Below are 23,233 nucleotides of genomic sequence, written 5' to 3' on the forward strand. Positions count from 1 at the left end.
GCGAGCAGTTGGGTGCCAGCAGTCCTGGATTGTGAGAGGGATGTCCGACTGCCCATTTAGGCCTGATCCTACCTGATCCTACCGGGATCAGGTCTAAACGGGCAGTCGGACATCCCTCAAGGCGTTCCAGATTGGATAGGGTGCAGGCTGGGCTGAGGGACACCCCCCCCCCATGCACGAATTTTGTGCACCGGGCCTCTAGTCACTTAATAAAAACATAATTTCTTAACATTATTTATATTTGATTCATACACCTCTGAAGATTTAATATCTATGAGTTTCACTTCCACTTTTTCAGTGCCTATTTATTGGTCAAGAGGCCAGGTAAATCCCTCTTGTAGAATTACCCATATTTTATATTTAATTGCTTTTAAAATGTGTTCTATTCCCTGAATTTGTCTTGTTTTTGATGAGGTTAAAATTGATCAGTGGGTTCACATGTTGTCAAGCTGACCTTTTCACAATCAAGTTCCTACAAATCTTTCATCTAATGTTTTTAACCTCTACTAAGAATCCTGCCTAGTCCCATTAACTTCATGTGTTGCAAAATACTCTACTGAAAAACATTACTTTATCAATTTCTTTTCCACATTCAATCCTTTAAGAGAATTTCATTCTAGAATCAATTTAAATGGTGATGAATGTCTTCTTCATGTTAATGAACACATTCTTCCTTTAAAATAAAACCTCTTAAGTTAGTTGTAAGAATGAAGTAAAAGGGATCTCTACATTTAAAAACTTTTCCAATGCTCCTTAACACAAAATTCACAATGGAAAGCTTTCTCACAACTATTTAGTTACATTATGAATTCGCTGATGGTAAGTAAGGTGTGAGTGTTGTCTAAATGCCTTCTTACATTCCTTACAATTGTATGGTTTCTCTCCAGAATGAATTCTCTGATGCTGAATAAGTGATGAATGAAGTCTAAAGGCCTTCCCACATTCCTTACATTCATAGGGTTTCTCACCGGTATGAATACTCTGGTGTTGAGTAAGTTGTGAGAGCAGTCTAAACGTCTTCTCACATTCCTTACATTTATAAGGTTTCTCACCAAAATGAATACTCTGATGTTGAGTAAGTTGAGAAAACAGTCTAAATGCTTTCCCACATTCCTTACAATCATAGGGCTTCTCTCCAATATGAATACCCTGATGTGAAATAAGTTCTGAATAACGACGAAAGAACTTCTGACATTCTTTACATTCATAAGGTTTCTCACCAGTATGAATTCTCTGATGGAGAGTCAGATGATAGCCACGACTAAAGGTCTTCCCACAGTCCTTACAATCATAGGGTTTCTCACCAGTATGAATTCTCTGATGGAGAGTAAGTTGTTGCCTAACTCTGAAGGCTTTCCCACAATCCTTACATTCATAGGGTTTTTCACCAGTATGAAGTTTGTGATGTATTCTAAGGCCTGTACTACACAGAAAAGCCTGGCCACATTCCTTACATTCATAGCACTTCTCAGCAATATTAAGTCTTTGATGGCGAGTAAGGTGTGCATACTGTCTAAAGGTCTTCCCACATTCCTTACATTCATAGGGCTTCTCACCAGTATGAATTCTTTGATGAAGATTAAGTTGTCCTCGCACTCTAAAGGACTTCCCACATTCTTTACATTCATAGGGCTTCTCACCAATATGAATTCTCTGATGTACTCGAAGATCTGCACTACATGTAAAGATCTTTCCACATTTTTTACATTCAAGAAGTTTGTCAGGAGTATGAATTCTCTGATGTCGACTAAGGTGGGCACACTGTCTAAAGGCTTTACCACAATCTTTACATTCATAGGGTTTCTCACCAGTATGAATTCTCTCATGGAAAGTAAGTTGTTGGCGTACTCTAAAAGCCTTTCCACACTCCCCACATTCATAGGGTTTCTCTCTATTAGGAATTCTCTGATATAAAGTAAGAGATTTGAGTTTTCTGCAAGTGGGCCTTTTTTCAGAGGTGTTTTTTTTCACTTGCCTGAAATATCCCTTTTCAGGACCTTTTTGTCTCTCAAACTTTTTATATTCACATTTTTTTCTGAAAAAGCAGTCTTCTAGGCTACAACTTCTAATGTTTCCCATTATCTCCCATTGAGATAAATTCATTTCATAAATGTCCTTTTGAGGTAACTTTTTGGATTCCAAATCTGAAAAAAAAAAAAAGAAGAAGATAAATGCATGCTATTTCCTTATTCTAAAAAAACCCCACACAAACAAACAAATAAGCAAACAAAAACTTTAAAATAGGGAAAAAAAGAAGAAAGGAAGAAAAGAAAGCCACTGAAGTAAATGGGGTAGAAAACTCTAAAATAATCATGTAATTTGAAGAAAGTTAGGGGGAATAAAAAATACTGGTAAGATCAGATTATTTGGATGCAGATCAAAGTTTGAGAATCTCTACTTGAAGTTTTCAGTTATTACTTTTTCAATTAGAATAAAGTATAAACATCTTACCATGAATAACATGGCCTGTTTACCATAAGATATTTCAAAACACCGACTGTCCCCTTTGCTCCCTAAGTCCTATGTCATGATCTTTCCATTTCCTAGAGATTTTTACTGGCCATTAAAATTCCTCCAAATGCTGATGTAGGTTCTCCACATGGTTGGATTACTTTCATGTTAAATCAGAAAAATTATCCCTGTTGAATTCATCTAATTTATAACCTTTATTTTCTATCTCAGTAACTTGTTTCATGCTTAACACTTCTTCAATTTTGTTGTTATATATTCATGAATTTTCCTAGTATTTATTCTCTTTATTTTTTTACTTTAAACCTTCCCAAAGGCAGAAATAATCTCTCAATTATCATTGACTAACAAATCCATAGGACATAGTAATTGTCTATTTAGTTCCCATAATTAGCTGAAAGTATTGCATATATTGCCTCCCTTCAATCTTGTAGTTTACTACACTGATTAAATATTCTTTTTTGTCATTTCCTATAGCGATGGGAAACAAAAGCACATGTAAGCTATCTCAATCCTATCTAATAAGAGTAATATGCAAATTAACCATCACTCCGCTACACCCACAAGCCATGACAAGCCAAGCCCACCAGCCAATCAGGAGCAAATATGCAAATAAACCCAACCAAGATGGCTGCGGCCACAGAGAGACCAGGAGGGAGGCTTGGGTTTCCCCAGCGATGGAGGAAGCCAAGCGTTCCGCACACCCTGCCCAGCCCAGGCCTCCGCTTAAGGCTACAAAGTTTTAATTATAGAAGATACATAAATCCCAACAGAAATGGTTGCCACCAGCAGAAGACTTGGCTCCACTCCAGGCTACAAAGTTTCAACTGTAGAAGATAAATAAACTCCAGATACCAGGGCCTCCGCTTGGGTCGCCAGGGGGTGTGGCCAGCCGGTAAACCACCACAGGCCCCTTGCCCAGGCCGCCCCATGCCCCAAGGGAACCCCCACCCTGATCTGGGACATCCTTCAGGGCAAACCAGCCGGCCCCCACCCGTGCACCAGGCCTCTATCCTATCTAATAAAAGAGTAATATGCAGATTGACCATCACTCAACACACAAGATGGCTGCCCCCATGTGGTCAAAGATCCTGCCCCCATGTGGACACAAGATGGCCACCACAAGATGGCCAGCAGGGGAGGGCAGTTGGGAGGGACCAGGCCTCAAGGGAGGGCAGTTGTGGGCGATCAGGCCAGCAGGGGAGGGCAGTTGGGAGGGACCAGGCCTGCAAGGGAGGGCAGTTGGGGGTGACCAAGCCAGCAGAAGAGGGAAGTTGGGGGCAACCAGGCCTGCAGGAAAGGGCAGTTGGTAGGGACCCAGGCCTGCAGGGGAGGGTAGTTAGGGGGGACCAGGCCTGCAGGGGAGGGCAGTTAGGGGGGATCAGGCCTGCAGGGGAGGGCAGTTGGGGGGACCAGGCCTGCAGGGGAGGGCAGTTCGGGGCAAACAGGCTGGCAGGGGAGCAGGTAGGCATCAATCAGGCTGGCAGGGGAGTGGTTAGGGGGTGATCAGGCTGGCAGGCAGAAGTGGTTAGGGGTAATCAGGAAGGCAAGCAGGCGAGCATTTGGGATCCAGCAGTCCTGGATTGTGAAAGGGATGTCCAACTGCCCCTTTAGGCCCGATCCCTGTGGGACACCTTCCCATTTTTAATTTATTTTACAGTGTAAAAGCCCATACAAGTTGGCATAAGAAACATTAAAAAATAGAAAAAGTAATGAGGCCCTGGTTAGGTATCTCACCTGGTTAGAGCATTGCCCCACTACACCAAGGTTGCAGGATTGATCCCCAGTCAGGGGATATAAAAGAATCAACCAATGAATGTATAAGTAAGTGGAATAACAAATTGATGTTTCTCTCTCTCTCCCTTCTCTCTCTAAAATCAATCAATGAATTTTTATCTATATATATAAAAGCCTAAGCAACATTTATGACTGGCTGGTAGTATGACGTGCACTGACCCAGACCTTACTGCTGGGGCCCTGACAGCCCCGAATCTGGTTCACCTGCACCCTGGACCCAGACAGGAGGGAAGAGGAGGAAACCTGATTCGGCCATTAGTTAGCTGGCTGATGGGGCCAACCTCCCACAGTCCCACCCCCTGGCAGGCCACACACCCCCCATTGGCCCCGATCGCCAGCCAAGCAGAGGGACCCCACCAGTGCATGAGTTTGTGCACAGGGCCTCTAGTTTTTTAATAAAAAAGAAAGAAAAGGTAATGGAATAAAGGAAGTGAACAATGTATAAAATGAATAGAACAAAATGTCCATATTCACTCATTTAAAAAAAGTAGAACAAGTTATAAAACTTACCCAAAAAAAAGTGCACGTTTTGATGAAAAACATACAAAACATTCCCAGAGTACATATAATGAACCTGAGCTTCTCATATATGTCCCCCTCAACTTAAGTGACATGCCAGATCAAGATCTTGGCATGTTGACAATTCTTATCTAGGAGACTAGTCTATAGAATAAACAGCTGAGCTGTAAACTTAACAAAAAAATCAGCCACATTTGTTCCCATATTTGTTTATGCCAGTTTTTATCCCTGCAAGCATTTTTCCATGAAAACCAAGTTGATTATTTTGAAAGCCCAGGCTATAAATGAAAGTTACATTGTTATCAAAGTATGACTGAGAAAATAGTAAAGATTAATGGAAAACAAAAACTCAAGGATTCTGCACTCGGACTGCTTCACAAGTATATTCCAGTTCATATTCTATCTTAAATAAATTGAAAGTGCAAATAACAGCTCATGCATTATATATGTGATCTATTCAAAAGAGAATGTGCTGGACCTATATTGAAACAAAAGGCTGGCATCAAAAGACAGGCCCATGGCCTTAGCTGATTTGGCTCATTGGATAGAGCATCAGCCTGCGGACTGAAGGGTCCCTAGGTTTGATTCCAGTCAAGGGCATATACCTGGGTTGCGGGCTCGATCCCCTGTGTGGGGTGGGCAGGAGGCAGCCAATCAATGAATCTCTCTCATCATTGATATTTCTAACTCTCTCTCCCTCTCCCTTCTTCTCTGAAATTAATAAATATATATATATATATATTTTTTAAAAAGATGCCCATGGTAGGAAATTTTAATATTCTAACTTTAAAGATACATGTAAAATATTAAACAATTTAAAATTAATAAATCAATTACTAGTTTGGATCCTACAGAATCAAGGGCTTAAGTGAAAGCAAAATATTAGTTTATCTTAAATCAATAAAAAGGAGAAATGTTATTTCTATTTGCAGGGTATCAGCTTTAATTAATAAGAAAATGAGAAGCAAACTACTTGGTCATAAAATTAATGTTTGCTGAGGTATGATATCTTTAATAATTTTTTTTCTGATACAATTTGGTATGGGATACAAAATATTTATGACAGAGGCGTTTTAATCACATTAACACTAGGGTTAATGTATCAAGAATTCTGTAAACATTAAAACCTTATGTCCACAGAATTTTACTTCTGAGGATCAATACTGATCAAATACTAAACAGTCCATACTGAATTACAATAAAATACTAAATAATCCTCACATTCTGCTGGTTATCTTGCTGCTTATTTCACCAAGGAATTAGAAGCAATTGAAAGAAAAATATAGTTCTCTTCACCATATTATCCAACTAATTTATATCCATATCCTTACCATAGGCATAATTTTCCTTCATAAATTAGCTCCTACTCTTTCCCATCTACTAAAGGTCATTGCTTACAAAACTATCCTTTTTATATACTCCTTCAATTTTCTTCTCTTTTAAATCATTCCCTTCAGCCTATAAATGTGTTCGAATATTGCACACCTTAAAAAAATACATTTCCTGTATCCCATGCATGGTTTTATGGCAAAGTTCTCCGACTTGTGTATACTTATTTTCACTACTGCCATACCTCTCATTTCTCTTTTCTTTTATCTTCCAATAACTTTAAAAGAAAACTTTATTACAAGGGCATTACTAACATACCCAAAAATGTATAATAAACGTCCATGTATCTATGACCCAACCTCATCAACCCAAGCCCAATCCTATTCTGTTCACATTATTTAAAGCAAATTCCATATATAAAAAGTATTTTTGTACTTCTTTAAGAATTTATCTCTAAAAGGATTTTAAAAAACATCATCATAATATTACTATCCAAAACTAAATAATGAACAATTCTTAATATCAGCAGAAGTCAGCCAAGCCAGCACGGCTCAGTGATTGAGCATTGACCTAGGAACCAGGAGGCCTGGGTTACGGACTTGATCCCCAGTGTGGGGTGTGCAGGAGGCAGCCAATTGGTGATTCTCTCTCATCATTGATGTTTCTATCTCTCTTTACCTCCCTCTCCCTCTCTGAAACCAATTTTTTTTAAAAAAAATCATAGTTTCAACTATCTCTAAAATCATAATTGATCCAAATCCCATAGAGTACAACTGGTTAATATGTTGTTTACATCCTTTTTAATCTATAGGTTCTCCTGCTATCTTTTGATTTTTCTTGAAGAAACTGGATTTGGCCCTGTAGTTTTTCCCATATTCTGAATTTTGCTGATTATATCTTCTTATTAATTGATAATTGGCTTTAGAAATTTTATCAGACATAGTATCAATTTTGTTGGCAAAGTTATTTCCTAGGTGATATTGTGTCTGTACATTAGAAGAAATATAATGTCTGATTGTCTTTATTTTTGTGATGTGATCAGCATTAATGTTCAATGCCTAGATCCAATAGTTCATTATAGGTTCCAAAATGGAAATATTCAATTATTCTTCATTTATCCACTGAACATTTTTTAAATAAAAACATTCTTTACTATAAGAACAGTTCTTATAGTAAGGAAGGCAAGAGAAATGCTTCTTTTTCTTTAAATTTCTATCTTCCAAATAAGTTAAATTTCTAGTAGTTCCCAGTAATGAACAATCTGCTGTTATTATCATTAAGAATTTATGGGATTAAACATATTTAAGCATATTTTGTTGTAACACATTGCAGTTGTGTGTATAGGTGCTCAAATGATTCCATCTTTGACAAGTTGGAGCCTCCTCCAATTGGTTCCCCTTCCCTAATCAGCCTATCCAACATTACCCCATTCTCCCATCATAATTCTTACTCTACTCATTTTTGCTCATAATATTTAATCACTTCATGATATCTGGTAATGCATTTGTTTGTGTTTATTGCTTGACTTTCCTACTATAAAGCAAACACCATAAAAAGAGGGCAATGAAGAAGTAAATAGGCTAAATATAAAAGATGAACTAAAAAGGATATGATCCAAAATACAGGTAAAATGGTTGTTATTAGGGAAGAAAACTTTCCCTCGTTGAAATTAGAGGGAAATATGAGTGAAGAAATAAGTGGTAATGGAAGTATAGGTAAAATTTCTTTGGTGACTCATGCTGCGATCTAAGTTTTCTTCCCAGGTTTAAGGTCTTTACTTCATAATCGATACCTAAGGGATGTGTTTCCTTCCCAACCAGCAGCACTATACCATGCTATAATGGCTTACTTTTGCCTGATTAGCACTTACTCACCCAGACTCCATCTTTTTTTCTCATCCCTCACAACCATCCAAGGTTCTTTCCCTTGCTCTAATAGGGTAATCACATCTGGTTTAGAAATGGAACATCCTGCATGGGAAAAAAAAAAGAACATAATAAAAGTATTTACTTCATCAAGCTTCAGAACTAAAATGAATAATGGGATTAAAAATTACTCATATTAGAGTTATTTCAGGATCATAAAGACAGAGAGGTAGAAACATCACCTTATTTTAATTTAAACCATACAGGCTATCTCTTAAGAGGAAGTTAATGATTGAGAGCATTAGTTTCAAATCCTGCTATCACCTGAGTAGCTAGGGCCTCAGTGTTCTCAGTTGTTAAAAAGGAATAATAACAATATCGACCCATAATATTCTTGTGAGGTTTGATTTAATAAACATAAAGCACTTTGATGAGTCTCTAGTACTTAGTAGGCACTAAATATATTTTTATTAGGTACTATTTTTGCTATTTTGCTAAGAGGAAAATAATTAGTTTTGCTATTTTTCTAAGAGAAAAATAATTAGCCAGGATATTCATTCAATGGTAAATGCGAAGTTCATGCATTTTAAAGTATTAATCATAAATTAAAAATATGTCCATTGTAGTAAATTGCAAGTGTTCACTTGAGTTTTAACAGTTGATTCAATCCACCATCATATATAAGCTTTTCCAATAGGTATATAGAGTCAGACACCTTTGTCTTCCTACTCACACTGTGAGTTAGCAGATTAATAGACTAGGTATAGCCCTGGCCAGTGTGGCTCAGTTGGTTGGAGCGTCATCCCATATACCAAAAGATGGTGGGTTTAATTTCAGATCTGGGCACATACCTAGGTTGTATGAACTGGAGGCAATCAATGTTTCTCTCTCATATCATCAATGTTTTTCTCTCTCTCTCCTCCTTACTCTCTCTAAAATCAGTAAGAGATAATAATAAGACTAGCTACAGCAGTATTGAAACCAGATTTCTTTCTTTTTTTTTTTTTAATATATTTTATTGATTTTTCACAGAGAGGAAGGGAGAGGGATAGAGAGCTAGAAACATCGATGAGAGAGAAACATCGACCAGCTGCCTCCTGCACACCCCTTACCAGGGATGTGCCCGCAACCAATGTACATGCCCTTGACCGGAATCGAACCTGGGACCTTTCAGTCCACAGACCGACACTCTATCCACTGAGCCAAACCGGTTTCGGCAAAACCAGATTTCTTTAACAATGGTCTTGATAGGGAGGGACTTATAATCTGATAGAGCACCTGAATTAATGTGAAAGATAATCATATAAATTTGAAATCCTAGAATACACACACACACACACATATATATATATAGGAATAGAGAGTTAAGTTTCTTATATGGGAATAGAGGGTTACGTTTTTATTCTTTTCTAAGTATCATTTCTCAGGCTGATGCACCTGCATACTCCCTTTGATCCTAAACAAAGTGACTGAGGTGATTCAGCTGCAGACAATGTATACTGTACCCAGCAAGCAAGCAGAACCGTTAAGCATGATCAGGCTGACCCTACCAGGAGCCAAGACATCATCTCATTGCCTGACAACCAAGAACAACAGTTGAATTCTGCTGACTCCCAGGACTGAATGCAATTGCATTCTGTTCCCAACCTCAGCCCAGTCCATCTTTCCTATATAATCCTGTCCCCTGCACCTTGCTGTCAGACAGGTTTTGGATGCCTGTAAGCTCCCTGTCTTCTTAGTTGGCTGGCCTTCTCAATAAACGCCTTATATGATTCAACCCTGCCTTCGTTGTTGGACATTGCGACAGGCAGCCCGAGTCAACCCGGTGGAGGGGTGGGGGGGTCCTGGTAACAGTTTTACTGTGTCTAAGAATTTATAATTAGCAGTAATTAAAGAGAGGCGATTATACAAAAGGCAAAGAAAGATATAAAGATCGTTAAATTATGGGGGAATTTAAGGTGCTATTTCACAGCTTAATAGCTATTTCAAAACCACAAAGTTATTCAGCCAATTTTAAAGACAGCCCTGAAATCCAGTCCTGTTAAGTTCTAAATTATTTGACACAGATAAGCTTACCCACTGACACCAAGTTGCTATAGTTCTCTAATATCACATCTCTGTACAAATTCCTCTGATATGAGTTCAGGCATTTCCACTCTTCCTGAGAAAAGTCTACAGCCACATCTCTGAATATCACCAAATCCTGAAATGACAAATTCATGTATTATTTGTAAATTTATTTCTGAAAAGGGCCAATACTTTAGGGTTTGCATGCCACATATGGTCTCTGTTGTATTTCCTTCCATTTTTTCTTCATTGAAAAAATTATTTCAAAATGTAATTAGCTCAATCTAGTTCACAAGCTATAATTGACCACCAATGCAATAGACAAAACTGCCTCTGTACTGTGGGATATCTACTTTTATATCTGTTCAGGTAATTATCAGAATTTCCCAATTAATTAGGCAATGGGCCTAAAAAATTCTCAATAAGTGTGATTTACTCTAACCTCCTTTCCTTTAAGGATTTGAGAAAAAAATTGATGGAATTCTTTTCCCCAAATAAGCCATATAATATCTACTTTTTTAAAAGTAGGGTTTACATAAACGAATTTCTTCCAGACCTAACTTCATCATTATGTTCTATCATTAGCATTTTTTCTAATTATAACAAGTCCTTTATTGAATATTTTTTCATATACAATAGTCCATTTTATAAATATCTTAGACTTAGTGAATACACAAAATCTCTAACACTGCAATGTCCAATATGCTAGCTTAGACACATATGGTTATTGAGCACTTGAATTGTGGCTAGTCCAGATTTAGATGTGCTGTAAGTATAAAATGCACACCAGATACTGATGGCTTCCAAATTAAATAGGAATTGTAAAATACCTCAATAATTTTATGTTGATTACACTTTGAAATGATGCTATTTTGGCTATATTGGGTTAAATAAAACATTAAAATTAACTGCACATTTCCTTTTACTTTTTTAAAATGTGACTACTAAAAAGTTTATTATGTAAATGCCTTGCATGTTACTCTATACTTTTAATGAGACTGACATGCTGCCTAGTGGATGAAGAAGGCACTATCATTCTATAGAACATTCAATGTGTGACTACTAGAAAATTTAAAATCACGTATGTGGCTCACATTATAATGTTTTTAGGACAGTGCTACTCTAAAGTGTTCTCTAGTCCTAAGAGTCTCAGATCAAATATCTCCCTCTAGAGACCTCATTTCTGCTTTACCTCTGCTCTAGACAAAGACCAAACACACAGGAGATACTGAATAATTTGGTCACGTCACACATAGACATTGATGGAGAAGAGAGGGGCACACTAGAGGGGCCTGGCTGCTGGGCTTCATCCCTCACGAGATTGGGAGAGACTGGGGAGAAGCTGTTGAATGGGCTCAGTTAGAAAGCTTCAGTTAATTCATGAAAATGTTTACAAAACCTGAAAAAAATTACATTTCATAAAGAGAGAAACACAAACTTACATGCGCCATGATTTTAGAGCTGCAAGAACTGGTCAGATTTCCTGAGGGGTAATTCACTGGAGAAGCAGAGTCCACAAAAGCCAGAGCTGGGAAAAGAATGAAGCCTTAACAGAATTGCCTCAGAGCTCCAAATTTTAAAAACCCACACTAGTTCTCCATGAGAGGTAAGAGATAGTTTAGACAAAATATGCCCTCCACAAAACCACATGGGGATAAATGAAGAACAGAGACTCTCCTGCATGGAAGCACATATCTAGACACTTTTAGCAGGAGGGCTTCCAGTTAGTCCTCCACTATGGGGAGGCTGATCTGAACTTAAGAATGGGCTGTCCATACCTGCCCTGAGCATATATATACATTCCTGACTATACCATCTAAACCAAAACTTCCTTTTAAAACTTGCGTTTTTGAATGTTTCTTCCTTGACAATGGATTGAGATAATGCTCCAGAGAATAGCAGTTTTGCATCTTATTTTATACATTACAATCAAAAGAGATGATACAAATGGGTTACATAAAATCCAGTGGTGATAGATTAGGGAGGTGGGAGAGAGCAAAGAGGTGGGAGAGTGGGAGGAAACCTCTAGGGTTGGATTAAAAGTCAAACGAGAAACACATACATCTTTTACATAAGTTGGTACAAGATAGTTAACAGTCAACAATCCTATCTAATAAAAGAGTAATATGCAAATTGACCATCACTCCAACACACAAGATGGCTGCCCCCATGTGGTCAAAGATGGCCATCCCCATGTGGACACAGATGGCCACAAGATGGCCAGCAGGGGACGGCAGTTGGGGGAGACCAGGCCTGCAGGGGAGGACAGTTGGGGGTGACCAGGCCTGCAGGGGAAGGCAGTTGGGGGGGGACAAGGCTGGCAAGGGACGGCAGTTGGGGGCAACCAGGCCGGCAGGGGAGCGCAGTTAGGAGTGACCAGGTTGGCAACGAAGGGCAGTTAGGGGAGTTAGGGGTGACTGGGCCAGCAGGGAGCTCAATCATGAAATTCCAGAAAAGCAGATTTTGAAAGAGCCTATACAATCAATTATTATTCTTGTTGTCTTCATGCAAACAGGCCAAACTGAAACTAGACTTAATACATTAAATAAATTAGTCTTTAATAAAAATGGGGGTAATTTTGGGGAGAAAAATTATATTTCAACAGACTCCATAATTAACAGTTGATTCCAATTAATTGTTTCAAAGTTTTGTCTTACACCTATGAATTCAACTGAAGCCTGCATTTGTCTAGTTTTCTTACATTTTTAGCTACAACTCTCCAGACTAATGCTTGCTTTTCTCCCATCCTTAGCCTTGGAATCATTAAACACTAAAACACCTTTCACTAGATCACTTGTCATAATTCTTGTTGTTCAGTTTGTCTCCACCAGGTTACAAGTCCTACCTGCACACAGGGAATACCACCTCTAAATACCATCGCCATCTCCTTCCTTGCGCAGCCTCATCCCTCTGACAGAGAACAAAGATTCCTTGGCTCTGAAGAAAAATGTCACCTCTTTTAATGTAGGATTTGTTTAGTCCTTTTCCAATCTATTATCAAGAAAATTACCTCACCAGTAAATGTAAAGTCCTAGTCCTTGCTTTCCACATAAGTCCCTCATTACTAACAGATAGGGGAGACCAGAATGAAAAAAATAAATCTTTCAATAGTACAGGCACACATAGAAATAAGACTGGAGCTGTCTATACTCTCCCTGGGCTCTGGGTACTGGCCAGTCCAAAGCTCAGGGTACTGAAGTACTCTCTCCGAGACCTCGGCCTAGAGGCCCATCTTTTAAAACTCCTTTAAGAAACTCAATAGGTATACTTCAGAAACATTGGAACCGTCTCAGACACTTTCAATCAGAGACACGAGTAGTACAGGCTTCCCCACATCTGAAGCAGGATGGGTGCCTGCTAGGACCTCACTGGTAAGTGCACACAATCCAGTAGGTCAAATCTGTTAGTGGGTGCACACTAACAGGTTTTTCTCACTCTAGATCTCGCCGATGAAGTGCAACTAAGTCCGGCAAATCCTCTTTTGAGGTCGCACACAAAGAGGCATTATGGGAACCCTAAATCTCACCCGTTACTAGGTGTACCAGTTAAAAATGCAGATTTTGTAATCAAAGAAAAACACGGTAATTTCAAGAGAAACATCAAAAGTGCTTTATTCAAAGTGATGTCCATTGCTAGCTACACATTTCCTCCATCTTTCAGGTAATTTGTGGATACCTTCCCAATAGAACATTTCTTGTTTTGAGGCAAACCATTCAGAGACCCAATTTTCCACTTCTTCATATGTTCTGAAGTGCTGCTCAGAAAGTCTGTGTGCCATCGATCTGAACAAGTGGTAATCTGAAGGAGCAAGGTCTGGTGAATACGGTGGGTGGGTTAATACTTCCCAGGCAAGATCTTTTAACATGTCTTTAACTGGTTTTGAATGTGTAATGGTGCATTATCATGAAGCAAAATTACTTTGCCACGTCTTCTGGTCTTCTGGCCCATTCTGGTCGTTTTATGATCAAAGCATGGTTCAAATTGATTATCTGTTGTCGGTAGCAATCAGTATTAATGGTTTCACCTGGTTTTAGAAGCTCATAATACACCACACCTTCCTGATTCCACCAAACGCAGAGCATTGTCTTCTCTCTGAAGTGATTTGGCCTTGCAGTCAATGTTGATGGTTGACCTGGATGAACCCATGACTTTGTGCATTTGGGATTCTCAAAATAAATCCACGTTTCATCGCCAGTCACAATTTGATGCAAAAAAAGACTTTCTTTCATGGCGTTGAAGCAACATTTTACTGATGACTTTTTGGTTTTCTATTTGTCTTTTGTTCAGTTGATGTGGCACCTATTTTCCTTCCTTTAAAAGCTTTCCCATTGCCGAAACCGGTTTGGCTCAGTGGATAGAGCGTCAGCCTGCGGACTGGAAGGTCCCAGGTTCGATTCCGGTCAAGGGCATATACCTTGGTTGCGGGCACATCCCCAGTAGGGGCTGTGCAGGAGGCAGCTGGTCGATGTTTCTCTCTCATCGACGTTTCTAGCTCTCTATCCCTCTCCCTTCCTCCCTGTAAAAATCAATAAAATATATTTAAAAAATAAAATAAAATAAAAGCTTTCCCATTACGTGTAAAAGATCAGAAATTGTTTGCTGAGCAACGTTTAATCTTTCTGCAAGTTGTTTTTGACTTTGACAAGCTTCATCCAATAATGCTTGTAATTGTTGGTCTTCAAACTTTTTCGGTTGACCTGGACGTTCTTTGTCTTTCACGTTGAAATCATCACTTTTAAAGCGTTTAAACGAGTGTCCACAAGTATCTTGAGATGGAGCATGTTCACCATAAGCTTCCCAAAGTATACGATAACTTTCAGCAGCACTTTTCTTCAAAATAAAGTAATGAATTAAAACTTCCTGCAAATGCTCTTTTTTTGGCATGAAATTCGACATTTTTAAGCGTGAAAATATCTATGATGTTAACACCTTCAGAAAATTTGACATATGAAGTTTTGAAGCTTGTCAATACAACAAAATATCATACATATCAAATCACATATATATCAACACATGTGTAACTTCATCTATTGAAAAAAATCCGCATATTATATACCCCTGGACTATAAGGCTTTAATGGGAAGCCGATTATTGGGTTCCCCTCCCCTTGCAGGGAGTCTGAATCTGCTTATAATAATCTGGAGGCCCGGTGCACGAAATTCGTGCATGGGAAGAAGTGTCCCTCAGCCCAGCCTGCATCCTCTCCAATCTGGGACTGAGAAATGTCCGACCGCCCGTTTAGGCCCAATCCCATAGGGCGGTCGGACATCCCTCTCACAATCCAGGACTGCTGGCTCCCAACTATTCGCCTGCCTCTGCCTGATTGCCCCTAACCACTTCTGCCTGCCAGCCTGATCACCCCCTAATCATTGACGCCTAACTGCTCCCTGGCTGGCCCAATTGCCCCTAACTGCCCTCCCCTATCGACCTGGTCACCCCTAAATGCCCTCCCCTACCAGTCTGGTCGCCCCTAACTGTCCTCCCTTGCAGGCCTGGTTGCCTCCAACTTCCCTCCCCTGCTGGCCTGGTCACCCCTAACTGCCCTCCCCTGCTGGCCTGGTCTCCCCCAACTGCCCTCTTCTGCTAGCCTGGTCACCCCTAACTGCCCACAACTGCCCTCCCCTGCAGGCCATCTTGTGGCGACCATCTTGTGTCCACATGGGGGCAGCCATCTTGTGTCTTGGAGTGATGGTCAATTTGCATATTACTTTTTTATTAGATAGGATTTTCCACACTTTTGCTTAAATCTCTGGTCCGTGTAGCTCATTCTTCAGCGTCACTAGACACAACCCCGGGAAAAACACCTCGGCTCACCCTTCCGGTTATCATTACTATGTTTGGCCTCATGCGTTCCTCCTTCGGCAACCCTAACATTGGGTGCTCAAACCCGGGAGGGTTCCATGGGGAAGGAGAAATCATCACCCTGGCTTTTGGCACCCCAAGTCTACTACTCAGAGAATGGTAGGCAGCGGCAGCTCAACCTGACTTACCTCTGAATCCTACTCAGGTGACACGATCACTGGCCTTGACTAGGCCTCCCTCACTTATGGGCCCTCCCAAACCAGCTAAGGAGGATGCTGGATGGGGAACCTCTCTTTTCCATTGATGACCCCACATTCAACACCAGCTCATTTAATCTCTGGTAACAAGTGGATCATCCTTCCAGATTTCTGATTTGCCATTTTCTGTCTCTGACAAAGACCTAGCGGGCCATAAATCTTCAGTACGGCCTCAGCTCTGGGACCAGGCCCCACAGTTTCCCCCATTGCAGGAATATCCTTCACATGGATTAGACTGTCTTCCTCCCTCCAGAGCCTTGACTAGACAGTGGGGACACCTTCCATCTAGTCTAGTCTCCCAGGTATCCCTTTGTTGCTTACCTCCTCTTCCTAACTTACATCATGGGGAATTCTTTTTCTGTCCTCCCCAAAAACACTCCTCTGGGATGTCTCCTCCTTAATCTTAACACACTAGGCTTTCATTTCTTATCTTCTATTGTAATACTGTCTGGCCACACTATAAATTAGACAATGATTCACAATGGCCCGAAAATGCAACTTTCAATCTTAACACTCTGAGACTTAGACAATTTCTGTCATAGCAATGGGAAATGGTCAGTGATTCCTTAAGTTCAGGCCTTCTTTACACTCCACAATCCTCCTTCTCTCTGTCAAACTTGCTCTACTCATAAAATCCTAATTCTCCACTCAAAGCCCCCTTCTGCCAACCCCAGACATTGATGACCTGAGGCTTCTGATCTACCCTTCGGAGACCTGTCAGGTCCCTTCAACCCTTCTGATCACTCTATTCCCCTTAGTCCCCCAAACTCACCTCATGTCCCTCCTCCGACTTCCCACCGTCTTCAGACTCCACTTTTTTGTCCACACCCTCGACCTCACCTATCCCTCCTCTTACTTGTTCCTGGGCAACGCAGCCTACAGCCCCCATCCTTCCCCTTTAGAGGTGGCTGGAGCCAAGGGTAATGTCCGGTATACATCCCATTTTCCATATCCGACCTCACACAGCTTGAGAGGTGTCATGGGTCTTTTTCCACTGACCTGACTACCTTTACTAAGAAATCTGAGTACCTGACCTTGTACTATGACCTAACCTGGCACAACATCTATGTCTTCATGTCCTCCTCTCTAACCCCAGAGGAGGAGTGAGTTTAGCTAGCAGCTCAGGACCATGCTGATGCCCTCCATAGGACAGGACACAGCAGCCAACCTGGTTGATGCTGACACAGTCCCATGAACTGACTCAAGATGGGACTATCAGGTCAATTCTCCAGGGCACGAACACCGCAGCCATATGGTCACCTGTCTCATTGCCAGACTCAGAAAGGCTGCCTATAAGGTGGTCAGCTATGACAATTAAATCGCTCAGGGCCCTGATAAAAACCCAGCTCCCTTCCTCTCCTGTCTCACGGAGGCTTTACAGAAATTTACCACCTTACACCCCACCTTCCCAGAGAGAGCCCTTCTTCTGAACACCCATTTTATATCCCAACTAGGGGTCCAGTGCACAAATCCATGCACCTTGAAAGGAACAGTGGGCTGCAAGGCTGCGGTGGGCACAGTGGCCCGTCCTCCACACCCCACTCAGCTCCTCCCGCTGTGGTCCCTGGTCCCGTCTGCCAGCAGCCCTGCTCCCACCGCCACCGCTCCCACACACTGCCGGCGCCCTGCTCGCACCCGCTGACAGCGCAGAGCGATGCGCTGCTGAGCCGATTGCCCTCGGGAGCAGGGGGAGGTGGAGAAGCCCTCAGGCACCGGTAGTGGGTGCCAGCGGTGGCTCCGGTGCTGGCTACGGGTGCGAGCAGGGCCAGCGCTGGCAGCAAGTGTGAGCACCAGGCAGGACCACGGCGCACAGGAGCAAAGAATTTTCAGTAACCACCAGAGGCTCTCCCTGATGACAGCGACCAGTGACCGCCTTGGTCTGGCACCCCCGCTCACCTGCTCCACTATCCCGCTGCAGCCGACGCCCGCCATGTTCTGTGCACGCTCCCTGGTGGCCAGCACACGTCATAGTGACCAGTTGTTCAGTCTATTTTCATATTAGCCTTTTATTATATAGGATCAACCCCCATCATACTCTGCAAACTTCAAAAAATAGACACAGGTCCACAAACCCCTCCAATAGACCTCCTTAAAAAACTTAAGATAAGCACCCAAAAGACTCGGATCTCATTAACGCCAAAATTAGAAATGATACAGCAAGGTTAAAATATTAAACAGCAATTTTTACCCAAGTATGGTTGCTACCATACTTCAACCTGACTAGCTCAGGGAAGGTCTGTGTGGTGACCTTGCACATTCAGAGACCTCAAGTAACCACAAAGGATGATCTGAAATTAAAAATTTTTAAACTAAGAGCAGTTTATGGTGGGTAGGCATGTCCTAGACTGGCATCTTCCCTGACAAAGGTCTATCTTTTACCTTAACTGAGCCAGTTCATTGTCTTTTTGCATCTACTATAACATATCTTTGGAATGTCAAAGTAATTTTCCTTTTTCGGATCCCTCAAACCACAGGCACCGCTCTGGGGAGACCACAAATCCCCTCATTATTAATGAGTTAATTAACTACTAACTATCTTATACCCACCCATGTAAAAGATATAAAGATGTGTCTATCATTTTACATTTTATGCAATCCCAGAGGTTTCCTCCCTTTGCTTTCTCCCACCTCCCTAATCTATCACCAATGGATTTCATGTAACCCTCGATGCCTCCTCTCTTGATTGTAATATATAAAATAAGTTGCAAAGCTGCCATTTCCCAAGCAGTATCTCAATCCGTTAAGATTTTGCTTCCAGGCAATTGTCAGTTTGGCTTAAACTCACAAAAATTCTTCACAGTTTTGAATGTTTCTTACGTTTGTTAGATTGCAATTCAGCGAGTCCAATAGAAGATACCACAGCCAGAGGGTCGAATTTTGGAGCCTTTATTTCAAAGCAGATGGCGACCTCGAAGGGCTATCGCCGCTCCAAACCTTGAGGTCCTGAAATGAAGTTAAGGGTAAGCTTATAAAGGCAAAAAGAGGGGAAAAACACTCTAGGATTGGTGCCGTGAGACCCCATCTCAAGGCCTGGCCTGGCGCCAGCCCTGACAACTCTGTCTGGTAGTATTATAGCTTATGGCCTTTCCAACATGGTAACAATGCGTAAGCAAACAGGTCCTGCAAGATAGATGGTTTAAGAGAGAGCAGCGACCAGACTATAGACCGATAAGAATGTACACCAGATTTCCGTCACAGGCTCAGATTTCCAGCCCCCCCCCCCCCACCTTTATTTTCCTATTATTCAAGCAAGCATATTTACAGAAGCTAGAAATAGCATAGTTACTTATCTGGTTTAGTTATAGCCTGTAATTAATAGGTCAATGGACCATCTGTGCCTGAAAAGCAGTCCTAACAAAAATTTATGGGAATAAAATGGAATGCCTATGGTTCAGATAGAGGGCAAGGGGACAGAACAGAGTCAGTTCTTTCAAGGTCCATTTTTCACGTTGACATAACAATTAGAGGTGATGAAAATGTTAGGCTGATAGTTATAATCATTCCACTCCACAATGTATACATACATCAAAACATGTTTTACAACCTAAATATATACAATTTTTAATTTGTCGACAAAAATAAACTGTGGGTGAAAAAATAAAGTAACTTCACAGGGGGTTCCAATCATAAATTCCTAACTGGGTATGTCAAGCCCCAGACCTATAACTATACACACACACACACACACACACACACACACACACACACACTTTATTGATTTTAGAGAGGAAGGGAGAGGGAGAAAGAGATAGAAACATAAATGATGAGAGAGAATCATCCATCGGCGGCTCCTGCATGCCTCACACCAGGGATTGGGACCTCAACCCAGGCAGGTGCCCTGACCCAGAATCGAAACATGACCTCCTGGTTCATAGGTCGATGCTCAACCACTGAGCCATGCCAGCAGGGCAAACTTCTTTAATAAATGGTTTATCTTTGCTTTAAGCAAGCCCTGTCCATTGTTTGTGCTTCTAGGTTAACACACCTTTGAAATAAACATAACCACCTTCAGGAGGGCACATAATGGAATTAAAACATCCTATAATTCAATCCTGCCTTCCTTTTTCCCACCTCCATGTAACCCCCCCTTAAATTCCCTCCTTAATTTCATATACATAAAAGAAGCTGCAAAACCAATACTCTCTGGAGCATTTGAGATCTTGCTCCTAAGCACAGGTTGGCAGTTTGGGCTCAAATAAACTCATAAAATTCTCTACAGGTCTGGATGTTTTTTACATCCACAAAACAAAACAAACGCATGCTATGAAACTTCTAGCCATATCTGGCTGGTATAAAAAAAAACTTTCCACTTTATGAATTCCCTTAGGGGGGAAAAATCCCTACTCTAAAATGATTAAAGATATCTCAACTACTCTTTAACAAATCACAGTCGAAAACAAAGGATGAACATTCACACCCAGAATGGGGCATTTCCGTCATCATTGTTCTTAGAAAAATATTACGTAGAGCAACTGAATATACAGTGCATGGTTACCTAAATATAGAAAGGCAGTAAGTGGCCACTCGAAAAGGGAATCCATTCATTAGGTCCCTCCCGGTGACCAAGTAGAGAAATTCTAGGGCCCATATTATTATTATTTTTTAAATATACTTTATTATTGATTTTTTACAGAGAGGAAGGGAGGGGGATAGAGAGCTAGAAACATCGATGAGAAACATCGACCAGCTGCCTCCTGCACACCCCCTACTGGGGATGTGCCCGCAACCAAGGTACATGCCCTTGACCGGAATTGAACCTGGGACCTTTCAGTCCACAGACCGACGCTCTATCCACTGAGCCAAACCGGTTTCGGCTCTAGGGCCCATACTAAAGAGAATATTCTTAAGCAAGATATCTCAAGGGAAGGAAATTAAAAAAACAAGCCCTGTGTGTCCTGAAAAATCCATGCATTTCACGGAAACAAAGAAGCAGCACATACCCAGACAGAACCTAACTTTCAGGGGCGCAGCAGCGTCTCTTAGACTTCAAAAGGCCTTTTTTTTCTGGAGTCCCGCAGGGCTGGGAAGGCCACGAGGCTCACACCCCAAGGCTTTCTGGACTCGGTCAAAACCCAACCTCCACGCCCCCGGGCCTAGTCCGCCGTCCCTGCCAGCACAAATGCAAGCGAGAGGGAGATGGGAGGAGGCCCGGGTACCCGCGCGGGAGCGCGCCGCTCTCCGCAGACTCCGGCACAACTGTCCTCCTCCCCACCCCGGACCCCCGCCCCGCCCCGCCCTCCATGATGGGGTCCCACCACCCCGCTCCGGCCTTTTCTCTCGCCCGGGCCTCGGTGGCGGAGGACTGATGGAGGAGCAGGCCTCCTCCCAAACCCCGCCCGCGCCCTCGCCCCGCGGCGCTGCCCCCGCCCCCCGGCTCTCTGGACCGCAGGCCCTCCCTCGGGAGGGAGCGCACGGGGGCCCGAGGCTCCAAGACCCACCCCCATTTCGGCCGCTGAGACTCCGAAGGCCGGCGCTGGTTTTCTCTTCAGAAAAGCGGCTGCCGCCTTCGCGCCTCGCCTGGTTCCTCCGAGGAGCGCCCGGCCCTCAGGACCGCGATTTCGGAGGGTGCCCGCCTCGGCCCCGAGTGCACAGCGCCAGTCCCCGGGTTCCTGCGGGACGGCCCGCTCCGAGGGGCGAACCGGGCGGTCCGCGGGGCGCGCCTAGCGGAGAAGCCGGGCGCCGGGAGGGCCGGGGTGCGCGGTTCCCTGCGTACCTGCCTGTAAAAATGACTCCGACGGGGACCGGCGCCGCAGAGGACAATCCAGGCGTGCGCTCTCCTGTGGGAGCGGAGTCGACAAACCAGAAAAGCTGTCTATCCCAGCGTTTCTCCTGGTTTCTAGGCGCTGCGCCCCCGCGAACGCAGCGAGTACCGCCAGGCCCCAAGACCCGAGCACTGAGGCTCCTGGGAGTTCCCTTTTTTTTTTGCCCAGAGTGCGCAGGCGCTTGGAGGGGAGGAAGGGTGGGAGCGCAGAGATCTGGGGGCCCAGGACGGTCTTGGGTCTTATCAGCAGAGGGCTTGGAGGACAAAGGTGGAGAGGAGGAAGAAGAGGAAGAAGAGGAGTGGGTATCATGAGGTTGGAGGCCAATCCCAGGTTGGGACCTGGTGTCCAGTCCAGATCTTGTAACAGTGACCCTGACTGTGATATCCCAGTGCTTCTTTTTTTTTTTCTTTCTCATCCATAGTTTATTTATTTATTTATTTATTTATTTTTAAGATTTTATTTTTTCCATTTTTTTCCATTTTTTTTATTAAGGTATCACATGTGTACATGTCTTCCCATTGCCCCCCCCCCCACTCCCATACATGCCCTCACCCCCCAGTGTCTTGCATCCATTGGTTATGCTTATATGCATGCATACAAGTCCTTCGGTTGATCTCTTATCTCCCCCACCTCTCTCCCTAACCTTCCCGCTGTAATTTGACAGTCTGATGCTTTACTGCCTCTGTATCTATTTGTTCGTCAGGTTATAATGTTCTTTATTATCCACAAATGAGTGAGATCATGTGGTATTTTTCTTTCATTGACTGGCTTATTTCACTCAGCACGATGCTCTCCCAGTGCTTCTGACGTGTTCCTTGTGACCTTTGCTGGGATACTGGTGTGGTCCCCTGTGTGCCTGAGTGTGTGACTGCAGACAGAGTTGTGTTTTCCTGGTTGTAGCTGTTTCCTGCCTGTGAGCCAGTTTTCTCTTTACTGCTCTGCTTGGTTATTTTCTGTTACCTTGTCCTGTGAATTGCTATGCACTCTCCTGCTTTATTTAACCTACTGTTGATTCATTGTAATGCAGTCTTCATTTCAGATAACGTATTCTTCATTACTGATTGGGTTTTTTAAATTACATAGATATAGATATAGGTATAGGTATAGGTATAGGTATAGGTATAGGTATAGGTATAGGTATAGGTATAGATAGATATACTAGAGGCCTGGTGCATGAAAATTCATGCACTGGAGGAGGGGTCCCTCAACCCAGCCTGCCCCCTCTCACAGAGTGGGAGTCCTCAGGGGCTGGAGGCGACCCAGCAATCAGGGGAAGGCAACGCCCCCATCGCACCTCTGCTGCTGCCACTGCTGGCAGTGCAAGCCTCAGCTGGCCCTGGTTACCTGAGCCTCGGGCGGCCCTGGG

General features: G+C 42.5%; 1 protein-coding gene across 1 annotated transcript; it reads right to left on the reverse strand.

Moving 5' to 3' along the window:
* Nucleotides 1-125: 125 nt before the first annotated feature.
* ZFP30 (ZFP30 zinc finger protein) lies at nt 126-21,985 on the reverse strand. Its single transcript, XM_079800129.1, has 5 exons — nt 21,819-21,985; nt 11,489-11,574; nt 10,056-10,182; nt 7,989-8,084; nt 126-2,144 (listed from the first exon to the last, which is right to left on the reverse strand). The coding sequence occupies exons 2-5, from the start codon at nt 11,495-11,497 to the stop codon at nt 790-792; spliced, it is 1,587 nt and encodes a 528-aa protein (XP_079656255.1). The 5' UTR covers nt 11,498-11,574; nt 21,819-21,985; the 3' UTR covers nt 126-789.
* Between the last annotated feature and the right edge of the window lie 1,248 nt (nt 21,986-23,233).

This window comes from Cnephaeus nilssonii, assembly GCF_951640355.1.
Source record: "Cnephaeus nilssonii genome assembly, chromosome: 20".
Lineage (NCBI taxonomy): Eukaryota > Metazoa > Chordata > Mammalia > Chiroptera > Vespertilionidae > Cnephaeus > Cnephaeus nilssonii.